Below are 15,271 nucleotides of genomic sequence, written 5' to 3'. Positions count from 1 at the left end.
CCCCACCCCTCACTGTGACAGCCGCGAGGGAAATACATGCTCCTCTCCGGGCCTGGAGTGAACCCCCACCCAAACCGCCGTCGGCGGAGCAGGAGAGCGGAGTCCAGCACCGCCCGGGAGCCGCGCAGGTGGAGCCTGGGCCCATAGACGCGGGATAGGGCTGGCCCCGCCTGAGACCACCTCTTCTTCCCAGGTTTCCGCTCCGAAGCTGCCTCTCCTTTCTCCCAGCCGCCAGCCTCCCTGCCCGTTTGCCCAACTACTCCACACCTGGGTGTCAGGCCTCGCCTGGTGCCAACATAGCATCATCAGAGCCCGGCAGGCATGGGGTCTGCACCTCAGCTGGCCTTGCGGGAGCCGGAGCCGGAGCCTGCTGGAAACCGGCTATAGAGGGTGAGGGAGCTGGTTCCACGGGGTGGGTGAGGGTGGACTGCTGCGAGCCCTATTAGGTGGGGAGTAATTTGAGGGGGAAGACTGAGGCCCATGGGTGGGGTGGCCCAGATTCAAATGTTGAGCCTCCCCTCTCCCCACCCACTTGAGGTGCCCAGGGCTCCTCGTGGCATTCATTCGGGGGTCTCTGTAGTGCAGGAAAAGGGGAGGGGCGTGGGCGACAGGGGCAGGTCAGTAGAGCTTAGTGGCCTTTTTCTCCAGGGTGTGGGAGGTGGGCCTGGGTGCCCCGTTTGCATTTAAGGAGGTTCCCTTAGCTCAGTGGTCGGCAAACGGCGGCTCGCGAGCCACATGCGGCTCTTTGGCCCCTTGAGTGTGGCTCTTCCACAAAAGACCACGTGCGGGCGCGCACGGACAGAGCGATTGAAACTTCGTGGCCCATGCGCAGAAGTCGGTTTTCGGCCTGGGCGAGTCTATTTTGAAGAAGTGGTTCTAACGCCGAGCCACACTCAAGGGGCCAAAGAGCCGCGTGTGGCTCGCGAGCCGCCGTTTGCTGACCACGGCCTTGGCTGAACAAAAGCTTGGATTCCAGGGGGTTAACTTCTGTGGATCTGGGAGAGCCGGGTTCAGAGCCAGGCACGGTCCCAGGTCCCACAGCTTCCTGCTCGCACCACCCACCCTGTCTGCCCCTGGGACAGACGAGGAAAGGGCCACTATCCGCTCTCCCACATTTGCTAAAGGTGGAACATTTTGGAGCTGTGGCCACCTCCGCTTTAACCCCAAATGTCAGCCGCAGTCACCCAAGTCTCAGATGACCCCACCGGGAGGCGCAGCGTGCTGAGCTGGCGGGAGCAGGCACCATGCCCTCGGCTGGAGGAGACACTGAAATTAGCAAGAGGCGGTCTAGGTCATCAGAACACTGCCCCCACGCATCTTGTTCAAACAGTGGACCCAGGTGGTCTAGGGGCGTCTCATCTGGGAAAGAGGACTGAGGGGCGAGAGGGACGCATTCTGCTCCGTAAGGTCCAAAGACGGAGTGGGAGAGAAGCTACAGGGACCGGATTTCCTCAGGTTCGACCTCAGAATGTTCTAACGGCTGCCCCAAAAGCGTGGTTCTGGGAGGACAGGAGTCCTGGGCACCCAGCCCCTGCCGGGCCCTGTGCTTGCTGACTTGCAGAGGGTGTGAGGAGAGAGGCATGAGGGCATGGTGAGGAGGGGGTGCAGGATTTGCTGCATCAGACTGTTCCTCACTCCCCCTGGAAGTAGCAAGAGCTGAGCAAGAAAGACTGGGGATACTGATGTTGAAATCATGCCCGTTGGACCTGGAAGTCGGTAGAAGAGCGGAGTAGGTAAAATCAGGCACTGGAGGGCCCTTTTTGTAAACAACAAAGCTTGTGAGTTAAGCAGCAGGAGGCCACCTGGGCTCCGGGGGGGCCGGGGGGGGGGGGAGGCAGGGAGGACTGTCGGGGCCGGGGCTGCCCGGTGAGGACTGCAGGCGCACCAGGGAAGGGTGAGGCTTGGGGGCCCGATGCCTGAGGAGCAGCGGAGACGGAGAGGGCTGAACTGGCTGGATGGGCTGGGATTTCCCAAAGCCCGGCCCTCAAGGCTTCAGCACCTTGCTCCCTGGATACTTGGGCAGTCACTCAATTAGCCAGCCAGTAGAAAAAATACCTTTTTATTAATTATTAGGAAAAATCCATTCATTTAATGCAGGTGTATGCCGGGGAGGCTCGGTACTGCAGGATGGATGAGGGACCCATGCAGGAGGAACAGTGAAAAGGGGGGTGGACTCCACAAACTGCAAACGGCAACATGAACACAGAACCACAAATACGAGGGCCCTTCCTCAGTCTCCTCCACCCCGTCCTTCAGAATGAGCCCGTGCTGCCTTTAGAGAGGGCTGGGCCCTACAGGTGCCAGGGCACCTGGAAGTTCGGGACCGGGAGCGGGGTGCAGTGTGTGGCTTCGAAGTTGTGCAGATGTTTCCGGGCCTACGGCGGGACGAGTGTGCACAGCACGACAGTGAGCGGCAGCCACCAGACATCTCCCCACCCTCTACCTCCAAGTCCACCACCCACTCGATAAAAGCTGCCACTTCCAACTGTCCCCAAGCCCCACATGTGCCCCCTGGCCACTCAGGCACCCCCTTCTTGCTTCCCTCCCCTTAGCTCACCAGAAACAAAGCCAGCTGCTGCCTTCCACGTGCACTCATGTCCTCCCCTGCAGAGAGAGGTGCTCAAACATGGCCCATGCATCTGGGCATCCATCCCCTTCCTGGGCTCTCCCCACCCCCTCTCCTGCCCCAGGACCGCCTTACCCACACTCCAGGGGAAGTCCGGCCCGTGTTCCGCCTGGTAGGAGCGGAGGACAGACAGACACCAGTCTTCCTCGACCTCCCATCGGCTGTAAATCGAGGCTAGTCGGAGACATGAGCGCCCGTCAGCACCTGGCTTGGCCAGCCCCACCCAGAGCCTCCCCAGAGCCCCTCACCTTCCTCCAGCGGCGAGGAGGCCTCTAGCCACTGCCTCACCACTTGCAGACCCTCTTCTGCCATCACCTGGGGATACCTGCAGGAGCGGCGCCGGGTGGGAGTCAGACCCATTCGCTTCACTCCTCATCCCTGAGCCTTCTCCCCTTCCTCCTGATGCTGGAGTACACACATGCACACATATGTGCACATATGTACAGATACATACACCACCCCCCCGGCTCTCACCGATGCTGCAGGAGCTTCAGCAGGAGGTCATTGCCTCGGTTGGACATGATGTCCTCAGGAACCCTGGCGGTGAGAAGAATGTACACTGGAGGGGAGGAAGGGTTTGGATACCTGGGTTTCCAGTGGGCAGAGGTGGGCAGGGCAACTGTCTGGCTCTCTGGGACCCAGGAAGGTAGAGGTTCCCAGGGACTCACGTGGTGGTGATGATCTCATCCTTGGTTCTTCGGATCAGCAGTACAGGGCCCTGGTACCTTCAGGGGACAGAGCAGTGGGGCTGGGGCGGGAGAGCGGAGGGAGGCAGGTGGCACTGGCCACTCATCCTGCACTGGCTGTATTCTTAGCCACTGCTGCAGCAGGGCCCATGGGCCAGACCCTCACCCAGGGGTGAGTCAGAATATTTCAGGGCCTGCTGAGCCAGCCGGTGGCTCAGTGGTTGAGCGTCGACCTATGAACCAGGTCATGGTTCACTTCCCATCAGGCACAGGCCCAGGTGGCGGGCTCGATCCCCAGTGGGGGGCGTGTAGGAGGCAGCTGATCGATGATTCTCTCACCATTGATGTTTCTATGTCTCCCTCTCCCTTCCTCTCTGAAATCAATTTATAAAAGAAGAAGGTGGAGGGTCCCAGGGGACCTGGGTTAGGCCATCTAGGGTGGGGGCAGGGTCACTCAAGGGATTTAGGGTGGTGGTCACTTGCCAACTTGCGCTTTAGCACTTTAGTACTAACTTCAGCGGTTGCACCCCCAGCAGAGCTGTGAGGGGGCTCAGGGGGCAGGCGTTACCTGCACAGCTGCTCTGCGTTGTTTAGATTGAGGTGCTGCCTCACGGTCCTGGTCACCAGGCCCCCTAGAGTGGGACAAAAGTGAAGGGAGAACAGAGACAAAGCCCTTGCCCAACACAAAGCTCTTTGCTGTTCATGGAGAAGGAAAATGGGGAGTCTGCTTCTCAACAACGGGGCCACCCACTCCCCGCCATGGAAAAGGGAACCATCGCCAGCTCACAGTGCCAGGGCAGCCCGCCCCCTGCAAGGGCAGGCCTGCAGCGGTACTCACTCCAGCTGTCTGGCATGACTTTCAAGGCCAAGGGCACCAGGTCATCAAAGGAGGCATCCAGGATCACGGCACTGATGTCTGGGTAGGACATGGCTGCCCACGTGGCTGGTACCAGGACGGGGGAGAAGGGTAAGGGCTGAGGGACTCCCGCTCACCACCCCAGCCTCCTCCCACTGACCCTGTAGGCTGACCCCACCCTCCCTACTAGCTTAGCCTCCTGTCACTCCGGGCACTGTCTGGAGAGAGACGAGGAAAGGGCTCTGGAGACGACCCACAGGAAGCTTTTGCTTCCCTGCTCTGCCCAGCCCAGGCCCAGGCCTACTTTTGGAAACCGGGTGTAAGTGTGGAAGGAAATGTGGCGGGTATGTGCACAGGAGACCTTCTTCCAGACCGGCCCTCTCCTTCCTGAGCCTCCACCCACGCCTGGGCACTCCCCGGGGAGGGGAGCTGAATGGGCGTACAGTGCGGGGAGGAGGGAGGCTGGTACCAGTGAAGCCGCCGATGGACCAGGCATAGAGGATGATGTCCTGGGGCTGGAAGCCCAGGCGGTGGACAGCAAACTGGACCACCACGTCCATGGCATTGGCCTCATTCTGTGGGAATGGCACCCCCTGCAGGAGGACGGGCAAAGGCAGGAGTGGGTCAGCACCACCAGCCAGCCGGCCTGCCGCCCACACCCTCCCAGAGTGGACCCTTCCTGCAGCTACTCTGCAACAGAGAAGGAGTAAAGGGGGGGTGGCAGCTCTCCCCAGAAACCAGCGTGGACAGAGATCCACCCTCTGTCCACTGCCTTCCCTCCTGCAACCCCCTACAGTGAGGGGCTCCCCATGGCCTGCAGCTCCCTGCCCTTGGCACCCAGGTCACAGGTGAGTGGGAGCCCCACAGAAACATGCAGAGGGTCTCACCGTACTCCCAGCAAAGCCTGGATGGTTCCAGCCCAGGACTGAATACCCAGCTGCAACACAAGGTGGGGAGGGGCTGGGGCCTTCTGGCCTACACCCCCAGTCCCCCCCGCCTCCCCCCCAGCAGCAGGACACCAGAGACCTAACCACCCCCACCAGGGGCAAATAACGCTGAGCCTTCCCAGGATAGGGACATGACACCCACCAAAGGTTCCGGGGCGCAGAGGGAGAGGTGTGATGTGAGGAGGGGGCCAGGGCAGGCACACAGCAGGGCAGGGATGTGAGGTGCGCAAAGCAAATGGGGAGGACTCTCCCCACAGTGAAGCTGTCAGACTTGACCCACAGAAAGCGCCAGGCCAGGGGAAGTCACGTCCGTGTGGGAAGATGGGGATGTTCCATCCCAGGGGCAGAGACAAGAGGGCTGAGCCATGGCCTACCTTCCAGAGGTGTGGAGACGCAGCCCACCTCGTAGAAGCCCGCATTGCCCTCACAGCAGATGACCTGCGGGAGGAGGCGGGGAGGAGGCTGGGAAAGGGCCAAAGGGGCCGAGAAGCCCTGGGTGGCAGGGAGGGCAGCGGTGGGAGCTCCGCAGGGAAGAGGGAGGCGCGTCCTGTTCTCTCCGGGAACAGAAACCACTGGTCTCTCAAGGTCCCGGAGCTGAGAGGCACAGCCCAGGCAAACGCTGAGCGAGCAGCCAGGAAGAAGGCTTCTAGTTGCCTCGCTCAGCTGCCCCACACAGCGCCCACCTGTGCTTGGCGGCATAGGCGGTCTCAGGGATGGGAGTTGGGGTTTTTCATTCCCGGTTTGGGTCTATTTTTCTGACTGTCTTTTGTGTGGTATGGCAATCGCTTTTCCTCTCCTCTCTGAGCTCAAGTCTACACCCCACATACACTAATCCCAAGGTGCCCCAGGCCGAAGCCGAGACGATGGGGTTCTGTGGCCTGCTCCCCGGCCTGCTGGCTTCGTGCTCCTTCCAGGGCTGCGTCATGGAGGCGGGGCTTTGGAGCCTGGGTGCACATCCCGGCTCTCCACTGACCACTGTGCCCTGGGGAAGCCGTGTGCCCGTCCACCTGTCAGGGCTGACAGAAACGACCGCTCTTCCCGGGCTGGTGGGGCCTAAATGCAGGTGTGGCACGGGGTAGGTGCTTGCTTCGCCGCGACTGCGATGACGCCTTTCGGTCTTAGAATGTCAGCCCCACTTCACCTATTCCCGGGTCTTTAGGGGCAGCTGGGGGTGGGTACCTGCAGGTGCGCTTCCTGAGGGCTGCTGTGCCACTGAGACCCCCAGGACCTCACTGCCCGCCCTGCTCCCCGCTCACCAGCTTCTGTCCCTGGGGCTCAGTTGTCCCCCGCCGGTCCACAAACATGGTGTCGATCTCGTTGCCATCACAGGCCAGCAGCTTTGCCCGGCGCCCATCACACTGAGTGGGGAGATGCAAAGGCAAGTTAAGGGCAGGAGGCCACACCCTTCAGGGGCAGAGCTGTGGGGGCAGGGGCGGGGGCTCACCTCTTCCACCAGCCGGGCCTGGCCCTGCAGCAGCACAGGCATGAGGGCCTTCTGGAGCAGGTACACAGAGCCGGGGTACAGCATCCGGCGCCCCAGGGTGTGGGCCACCAGGTAGCTGTGGGAGCATGGAGTTAAGGGGGCCCAGGACTGTCCCAGACCGAACGCTCACGCTTCATTGGCCTCTTTCGGGACTTAATGAAATATATGTACAAGGCTGGTGTTTTTCAAACTTTTTTTACTGCAACCTTTGTAAGATGCACATTTTATATCGTAGCCCAGTACATGCAATTCTGAAAGTTTTATGAGACAATACATAATACTTTCTATATGTAATAAGTAAAAGCAAAGTCATTATCAAAGGTGAATCTGTTCATGTATAAATACAACTTAATAAAAGTCCCAAAATAAATAATACTTGAAAAAAAATGACGGTGATTCACTAAATTGATTTCAAGAGTCACTAATGGGTCAAGATGGGTAGTTTGAAAGACACCAACTAGACTGCAACTCCTTCGGGGCAGGGACCTGGCTGTTTTGCTCACTTTCATTTTTTAATTTATTTTATTATTATTTTTTTAAATATATTTTATTGATTTTTTACAGAGAAGAAGGGAGAGGGATAGAGAGTTAGAAACATCAATGAGAAACATCGATCAGCTGCCTCCTGCACACCCGCCACCGGGCATGTGCCCACAACCAAGGTACATGCCCTTGACTGGAATCGAACCCGGGACCCTTCGGTCCGCAGGCCGACGCTCTATCCACTGAGCCAAACCGGTCAGGGCTGTTTTGCTCGCTTTTTAAAAAAATTATTATTATTATTATTATTTTTTAAAATATATTTTATTGATTTTTTACGGAGAGGAAGAGAGAGGGAAAGAGAGTTAGAAACATCGATGAGAGAGAAACATCGATCAGCTGCCTCTTGCACACCCCCTACTGGGGACGTGCCCGCAACCAAGGTACATGCCCTTGACCGGAATCGAACCTGGGACCCTTGAGTCCGCAGGCCGACGCTCTATCCACTGAGCCAAACCGGTTTCGGCTATTATTATTATTTTATTGATTTCAGAGGGGAAGGAGGAAGGAGACAGAGATAGAAATATCTGTGATGAGAGAGAATCATTGATTGGCTGCCTTCTACTGGGGATCGAGCCCGCAACCGGGCACCTACCCTGTGCCACACCTTGACAGGAATCGAAGCAGGGACCCTTCAGTCTGCAGGCCAACGCTCTACCCACTGAGCCAAACCGGCGAGGGCTGTTTTGCTCACTTTGACGTGCCTGCTATCTGCCGTAGGAGGTGCCAGAGCCGGGCGCAGAGTAGGGCGTCATAAATTTACTAAACAAACGTGCTAATCTAGACATGTAAGATGTGATAGGTGCTGCTCCTGACGAGGACAATTAGCCACTTCCAGTTCACCCCGAGCAGGTGTGTCCCCAGAACCACTGCAGGACCCCTCCCAGCATCCCCGGGAACCCCAGCTTTGGCGCGCCCCTCTGATAGTCAGCACTGGCAGCACCCAGCCCCCACGTCCGCCCCCTGGTCCGGAACCTGCCTCTGGCGCCACCACCAGAAGCCCCACTTGTTACTCCAGCACGGTCAGTGCCCACGGCGGCACTTCCTTGGGCTCCACCTCACGCTCTCAGGTCCCCGCAAGCTCGATGCCCTTCACCACGTCACCCTACATGACGGCACCGACCCCGTGAGGCGGGTTACGCACGGATGCACAGACTAGCTTGCTCAGGTGGATGCCAGGAGCCAGGACACAGCCAGGGCTCTGTGTCCCCTCCCCACCTCCCTCTAGGCCTCATCAAAAGAGCTTTCGTGGCCCTGGCCAATGTGGCTAAGTGGTTAGAGCATTGGTCCATGCACCCAATCGAAGGTTCGCCCCAACCGGTTTGGCTCAGTGGATAGAGTGTCAGCCTGCGGACTGAGGGGTCCCAGGTTCAATTCTGGTCAAGGGCATGTACCTTGGTTTTGGGCACATCCCCAGTATGTGCAGGAGGCAGCTGATCGATGTTTCTCTCTCATCGATGTTTCTAACTCTCTATCCCTCTCCCTTTCTCTCTGTAAAAAATCAATAAAAAATATTTTTTAAAAAAGAAAAAGGAATTGCAGGTTCAATTCCTGGTTAAGGGCACGTACCTGGGTTGCAGTTCAATCCCTGGCCCCAGTCGGTAGGTGTGTGTGTGGGGGAGGCAAAATTTGATGTCTCTCTCTCTCTCTTCCCTTCCACCCACCCACCCTCTCTAAAAATCAATGAAAAAAGTACCCTCGGGTGAGGATTAACCAAAAACACCCAAAAAGAGCTTTCGTGTCAGACAGCAGTGTTACCCCCCAGCTCTCCCTCACCACCAGGGGCCCCCTTCCTTCACACGCGAACATGGATAAACACGACTTTGCCACATATGACACCAAGCACCAGCACTCCCCAACAGATGGCAGCTGTCTTACAATGGAGCACCCAGTTCCAGAGCCCTGCCCTCCCCCCTCCCCCCTGCGGGCCTCTCCTCCCTGCTGCTTCCCACCTGGTGACCTGACAAGGCAGCTTCTTGACGCGGTTGAGGAGGGTGTCTGCCGTCCCCCGGTGCAGGGGCTCTGGGCGGAGCAGGGCCACGCCCCGGCGGGAAGGGCCCCCTCGGGACTCCTTCCTGAGGAAGGGAAGATGAGGGGAGGGGGGGTCAGGAGCAGCAAGCTGGGCGTCTGAGGTCCGAGGGACGGCGGGTCTGAAGGAGAGGGTGCTGGAGGCGGGCTTGGCCGCAGGGACGGAGGGCCGAGCAGGGACGGAGGGGCGAGCAGGGACGGAGGGGCGAGCAGGGACGGAGGGAAGAGCTGCTCACCGGCTGCTGGGCTCCTCCCAGTGGAAGTCCACGGGCCAGCTCCTGAAGTCAAAGTTGTAGCCGGCCAGCTGCCTCTGTGGGCGGGAGAGAAGGGCTGGAGAGGTGGAGGGAGGCCCGGCCACCCACCCTGAGGCTGCAGAGGCCACCCTCCCGGTTCAGATGGCCGGGGCAGTCCAGAGGGCATCCTGTGGGGAGCCAGATGTGCTTCACCGACACCCAAGGCCGCCGGTGCGGGTGTCTGAGGGAGGGGGGCGCTTGGCCATTCCTGCTCCCTCCCCCACCTGGGTCCTTCGCCTGCTGCTGTCCTGGAGGCTCAGAAATCCCCAGAGGATCAGACTGCCCAAGCTTGGGTGAGAGGGGAGGAGGGAAGTCAGGTCCGAGTGGCCCCTCCGAGCGGGGAGAGGGCGCCTCCTGAAGGAAGCCCTCTGCCTGCCCCCTCACTGCAGGCGGCGGGTGGGCCGTGCCTCCCGGGTGAGTCGGAGTCGCGTGCTGTCTGGGGAGCGGGGTCTGTCTTACACGTGCCCCTCCCGCCCCCAGATCCCAGTGCTCTGCTTTATGTTGAGAGTTGTTTCTTATTTTCTGTCAGAGAAATTTTTGACATCTTCAAAAATAACTTGACTCAGAGAGAGCAATAGAAATTTTGTACAAAAATATAAAGGGCAAAACAAAACAAAACGAAGAAAAGCACAGTTCAGGCAGGCTTCGCTCCGACTGGACTCGCATTCAGACCCCGCCACCCCTCAGTGCGGGGCTCGGCCAGGTCACTGTCCTCTGCCTGTCTCCTCCGATGTGTGGGTGAGGGTGGGGAGGCCCCTCACGCGGTTCTTGTGGGGGTCAGAAAGCGCACACGCCAATCACATGACTGCAGGGCACGGCAAACTGGTGTGCAGCGACGGCCTGTGGCCCCAGAAAGCCCTGTAGCAGGAAAGAGCTTCACAGCGTCCCCGCGCCCTCCTCAAGGGCAGTCACACTCCGGCCTGGCTGGCGGGCACCGCTCCGGACCCTGTGCCCTGGCTTCCCCTCCTGGCGCCACGCTGTGCCCGGGCACAAGAGTGGACATCCCTGTCCACCTTGTCCCATCCCCAAACAAAACCGGCACAGCGCTCAATGCACACAGCAACAAAACATACACTGACTGAGCGCCGTGACAGAGAACCCCGTCAACGTTTCTACAGCTAGGCAATTCTTGCAGGTGGCGGGGGAGGGGGAGGGGAGGAAGACTGTTCCGGCAGAATACTCCATGGGGGGGCGGGGGGAAGTTCCTGGCGGACAGTTCAGGTGCAGAGAGAAGTGACAGGTCCCTGGCAGAAGCGGCACCCGCCCTGGCTCCCTCACCTTGTTCTCCGCAGACTGGTTCCTATGTGTGGCCTCCAGGATGGTGATGAACTGCCGGTACTGGGGGTTGGTCCAGCGGCCGATGCCTGGTGGAGGGAAGCAAGATGAGCAGCTTCAGGAAGAGAACAGGAGCCGGGCGAACAGAAGGCCCGGAGGAGAAATGAGAGAAAAGGGTCCCAGGTCTGGAAAACGGGAGGGCGAGCCGACCTCCCGCACAGCCAGCACTGGCCAAGCACGGCCGCCTCGCCGCCTCAGTTTGTTGCTTCCCAGACTGTTGACCGCCCACCCTGAGTGCGCATTCTCCCCGCCTGAGGCCACACATCCTCATCTCAGCCCTGCTAACACTGGGTTCCTCTCCCCCTGCCGCCCTTCGCCAACGCCTGCCGCTCTCTTTCCGCACAGTCTCGCTCCCTGCCATCTGCCCCACGGCTCCTGCCCCACACTTACTTCCTCACTGGGCCCAAGTCCCCTCGTCCATCCTCCAGCCCCTCGCCTGGGCCCTCAGCACTCTCCCTGTCCCTCGAGCTGCCTTCCTCCTCCACTCCCTGTATCCATTCTTGCCTCCTTCCAATTCCTGGACTGCTCCTCCCTGGTTGCCATGCTACCTCCCTCTCTGAACCAAGAGCCATTCTCAATGCTGAGCTCCCTCTGCTCTTCACCCAGCCCCTCAGCGATCGCATCCGCTCTCCCTTCACTGTCAAGGAGCCTCAGATCCTGACATCTCTCCTTCCAATGACCCCACAGGTGACACGTGCCAGGCCCTGCTCTGACATGGGAAAGACAGTAGTAAATGAGATGCCAGGGCCCGGGCCTCAGAGAGCTGCCACTTCGGTTGGGGGCGGGGTGGGGCTGGAGAAGGACAAAAAAGTCAACAAGAAAATTTCAGAGAAGGGTAAGTGCTACAAAGAAAGTAAAGCTAGAGTGAACTAGAATGCGCTGTGTCATCAGGGCTAGAGCACGCAGCAATGCTGAGAACGAAGCAAGCTGCAGGACAAAAATGTCAGCGCAGCCCTGGCTGGGTGCTGAGCAGGTCAGAGCACCGTCCTGACACACCCAAGCTGTAGGTTCGATTCCTGGCCAGGGCACACACAAGAATCAACCAATGAATGCAGACATGAGTGGAACAACAAGTCAGTGTTCCTCTCCCCTCCCCTCTCTAATATCAATACAAACATCTCCTCGGTGAGGATTTAAAATGCAGGAAAACCCACACCGGACCACAGTGGTTGCTGAGGGGAAAGAGGAGCAAGGCCTGGGGAAGAGGCCCTGGGGCACCAGCCCTATGGAACGCCCCGGGTCTCACTGAGGAGGACCTGACGCAATGTCACAAACAAGCTTTTTACTTATTGTTGATATTTTACTCTCTGAACTTTTTGTATTTATTTTCCCCTAAAATTGAAAATAAATAAAATTAAAACTTAAGATAGGGTGGAGGTGGAAGAGGGTATAGGGGGGATAAATGGTAATGGAAAAAATAAATTAATGAAATTAAATTTTTAAAAAATGCTCATTCTCTCAGTCTGAAGACTGTGATCTACGATTCTCTCTCATCATTGATGTTTCTCTCTCTCCCTCCTCCTTCCTCTCTGAAAATAATAAAAATATACATATTTTTGCCATAGCTGGTTTTACTCAGTGGATAGAGCATCGGCCTGCGGATTGAAGAGTCCCAGGTTCAATTCCGGTCTAAGGCACATGCCCGGGTTGCCAGCTCAATCCCCAGTAGGGGTCGTGCAGGAGGCAGCTGATCAATGATTCTCTCTCATCATTGATGTTTCTATCTCTCCCTTTCCCTTCCTCTCTGAAATCAATAAAAATACATACGTTAAAAAATATACATATTTTTAAAAAATAACAATGCCCATGGTTTTCCACTTACATACACTTCCCTTTTGAACTTCACATAAATGGAAGCATACCGCACACATTCTTGGCAGGCAGCTCCTGTCCTTCAGCATTACACGCATTAGCTTCATCTGCATTGCTGAGTGCAGCTGGTCCGTTCATCGGCATTGCTTCAGCTTGTTGCTATAGGACTATACCCCCTAATGCATCTACCCACCCTACTATTTGTGGCTGGGGAGCTGTTTTCAGTTTAGCATTATAACAAACATAGATGTGAATATATGTGGAATTATTGTAGGGTATATGCATCTTTTCTAGCTAATAGCAAACTTTTCTGATAATTATTTTTTTCATATTTTGGACTCAAGCCCTTTAAGGAAAAGATCACGCCTTGACCATTCTCAATTATTCTCCCTCAGGGCCCAATACAAAACTGCAGAAGCTGCTGTATAAATATTTACCAGTGACGAACAGATACCAACCAGGCTCTCCCTCCACCTACCTCGGAGGCAGGCCACACCTGCCAGCAGTAGTAGCAACGACCCAGCATAGTGAGAGAGCGGTACCACTTTGGACAGACTCAGGTAACCTGGGAGGGGAGAGAAACCATGTGAGAAGCTCTCCCCACTGCCCCTCAGATCCTCTTCCCAGTTCCCCCGCAACCTCCAGCCCCACACTCCCGCACTGGGGCAGCCATGCCTCTGAGGGGAAGATGCCTGAGAGAAGACGGAAACCAAGCCATCCTTGCAGGTCCCCTTTCTTCTTCAGGGGGTCGGCTCATCTGCCAACAACCTGCCCATTTCCTGTCCCACCACCTCGGAAACCACACTGACCTTTCCTGTATAAGTAGAAGAAGGCGAAGGGAGAGGAGTAGTAAGAGATGGACCAGAAGACTGAAGCCTGCAGCAGAGAGACAGGGACAAGCAGTCAATATACACACACACACACACTCACACACACACACACACACACACACACACACACACACACAAGCATATACGGCCCTGCCGTTTCCAGGGCTAGGCTCTGAGCAAAGTGGATAACCTGAGGGATATGATGTGAAGTACCTATCCTGTGCATGACATCATGCACACAGTAGGTGCTCAGTATTTGTTGAAGGCAATGTGTCAGAGCATAACAGGCTGGTAAAAGTAAGTACAAGTTCTACTTTCTTCCTGTTATCCTCTCTAGACATAATCCATCACATTTAAAGGCAAGGCTCTCTCTACTCAAGTTAATCAAGTCTTTTCATCCATTCCTGCTCAGGACAGCCTGGTCCCCAAGAGATGCACAAACATCACCGTAGGAACCCTGCCAGAGAGAACAGCTGTCCCTGCAGCCAAAGAGGTTAGTTGCCAGGAGGACAGGTCACTGGGGACTGCAGGACTCAGCACCTGCAGATGGTTCCAAGAGCAAACAAATTTCCTCCCAGCTCAGGCTGCCCCCAGAGAAAGCGGGCACAGTCAGAGGGGAGTGCCAAGTAAGCATGCGCTTGCTAGTGTGTCTGTGTGTGCTGGAGCGGTAAGCTGCAGAGCCTGGAGCATACCCACCCCACGGGCACTCCTCTCCCGGGCTGGGGAGGAGGAAGGTCAGGAGGGCCATTGGGGCTGAAAAGATGCAGTCGTCCCAGGTGCCAGGGTAGACATACCAGTGCCAGGATGCTGTCGGCATGTTTCTCCAGGGCCCGGGGCTGATAGTACGTATCCTGCCAAAACAGATGCCCACGTTCAGGGTCCTGCCCGTTGACAAGTCCTTCCCCTTCCCTTTTGGAAGCCCTAATGTGTGTTCTCTGGTTTTAGCCTCCAAACTGTCCCTCCTCGGCTCCCAAAGAAACCCCTTCCCAGCCATGCTCTGAACCTGATTTCCCACCCCAGCCATGAGAACGAAGACGGGGGGCTGGACTTAGAAGCCAAAGTGAAAGCAAGCAGCATTGGACGATTTTGGCTAGGTTTTCGAAACCCAGTTTGTTTGTTTTTAAGTTTTTTGTTGTGTTCTTTTTTATTGATTTCATAGAGGAAGGAAGGGGACGGAGAGAGAGAGAGAAACATCAATGATGAGACAGAATCATTGATCGGTTGCTTCCTGCACTCCCCACACTGGGGATCCAGCCCGAAACCCGGGCATGTGCCCTGACCGGAAATCGAACCCTGACCTCCTGGCTCATAGGTCCACGCCAGCCTGGCACCAGACCCAGTTTCAAATGGGCTGTGGACGTGTGCCTATGGGGAGAGTGGGGTTAGGGAAGAAAGGAACAGACATCATGACAACTTTAAGAGGGAAAGAAGAGCATCAGAAATAAGTAGGCTGATCATCGAAAGGAAGTGTGGCTGGGGTGGGCAGTTATAGGAGACCGGAAACATTAATCTGAGATAAAAGGGCACAGCCTACCACCAACCCCATCTTCCGTGAGTGCAATGACCCCGGGGTCTCCGGAGTAGGCTGGGGCGGTGGAGGGCAGCCGACAGGGGATCTGTTGAACAAGTCATGTTGACATTCACAGCGAACTACAGGGGGGATAAACGGGGCCGGGGAGGCACCCAGGGGCACTGAGTAAGAAGAAATCGAGAGTTTGGGGGCAAAGCCATCCAGCGCCCGAGTCCGCGCAGCGTCTCCCCCAGGACTTGGGAGTCAACTGGGACCGGCAGGAACCTCGGCGCCCGGGCGGGGCCGCGAGAGGAAAGGTAGGGAG

General features: G+C 57.1%; 2 protein-coding genes across 3 annotated transcripts in view; one reads left to right on the top strand and one right to left on the bottom strand.

Moving 5' to 3' along the window:
• Window positions 1–2,042: 2,042 nt before the first annotated feature.
• ABHD16A (abhydrolase domain containing 16A, phospholipase) overlaps window positions 2,043–15,271 on the bottom strand; it is a 13,647-nt gene continuing 418 nt past the window's right edge. The window contains exons 2-20 of one of the 2 annotated variants that reach the window (XM_079781562.1): window positions 14,231–14,287; window positions 13,416–13,482; window positions 13,085–13,171; window positions 10,738–10,823; window positions 9,403–9,476; window positions 9,091–9,213; window positions 6,560–6,674; window positions 6,372–6,473; window positions 5,490–5,553; window positions 5,056–5,105; window positions 4,638–4,761; window positions 4,151–4,255; window positions 3,881–3,944; window positions 3,295–3,351; window positions 3,101–3,163; window positions 2,875–2,951; window positions 2,702–2,800; window positions 2,558–2,604; window positions 2,043–2,375 (exon numbers count right to left, since the gene is read on the bottom strand). In XM_079781562.1, coding sequence (XP_079637688.1) covers window positions 2,292–2,375; window positions 2,558–2,604; window positions 2,702–2,800; window positions 2,875–2,951; window positions 3,101–3,163; window positions 3,295–3,351; window positions 3,881–3,944; window positions 4,151–4,255; window positions 4,638–4,761; window positions 5,056–5,105; window positions 5,490–5,553; window positions 6,372–6,473; window positions 6,560–6,674; window positions 9,091–9,213; window positions 9,403–9,476; window positions 10,738–10,823; window positions 13,085–13,171; window positions 13,416–13,482; window positions 14,231–14,287 — 1,545 coding nt within the window. In that variant the 3' untranslated portion in view covers window positions 2,043–2,291. Of the gene's footprint in view, window positions 2,376–2,557; window positions 2,605–2,701; window positions 2,801–2,874; window positions 2,952–3,100; window positions 3,164–3,294; window positions 3,352–3,880; window positions 3,945–4,150; window positions 4,256–4,637; window positions 4,762–5,055; window positions 5,106–5,489; window positions 5,554–6,371; window positions 6,474–6,559; window positions 6,675–9,090; window positions 9,214–9,402; window positions 9,477–10,737; window positions 10,824–13,084; window positions 13,172–13,415; window positions 13,483–14,132; window positions 14,288–15,271 lie in introns of both variants that reach the window. The other variant, XM_079781563.1, reaches the window with a different exon arrangement.
• LY6G6F (lymphocyte antigen 6 family member G6F) overlaps window positions 14,375–15,271 on the top strand; it is a 17,772-nt gene continuing 16,875 nt past the window's right edge. Inside the window, exon 1 of the mRNA XM_079781565.1 lies at window positions 14,375–14,987. The gene's annotated coding sequence lies outside the window, so the exon portion shown is untranslated. The remainder of the gene's footprint in view (window positions 14,988–15,271) is intronic.

This window comes from Cnephaeus nilssonii, assembly GCF_951640355.1.
Source record: "Cnephaeus nilssonii genome assembly, chromosome: 9".
Classification (NCBI taxonomy): domain Eukaryota; kingdom Metazoa; phylum Chordata; class Mammalia; order Chiroptera; family Vespertilionidae; genus Cnephaeus; species Cnephaeus nilssonii.
The sequence above is the reverse complement of the archived record's forward strand: the minus strand, read 5'-3'. Positions and strand labels throughout refer to the sequence as shown.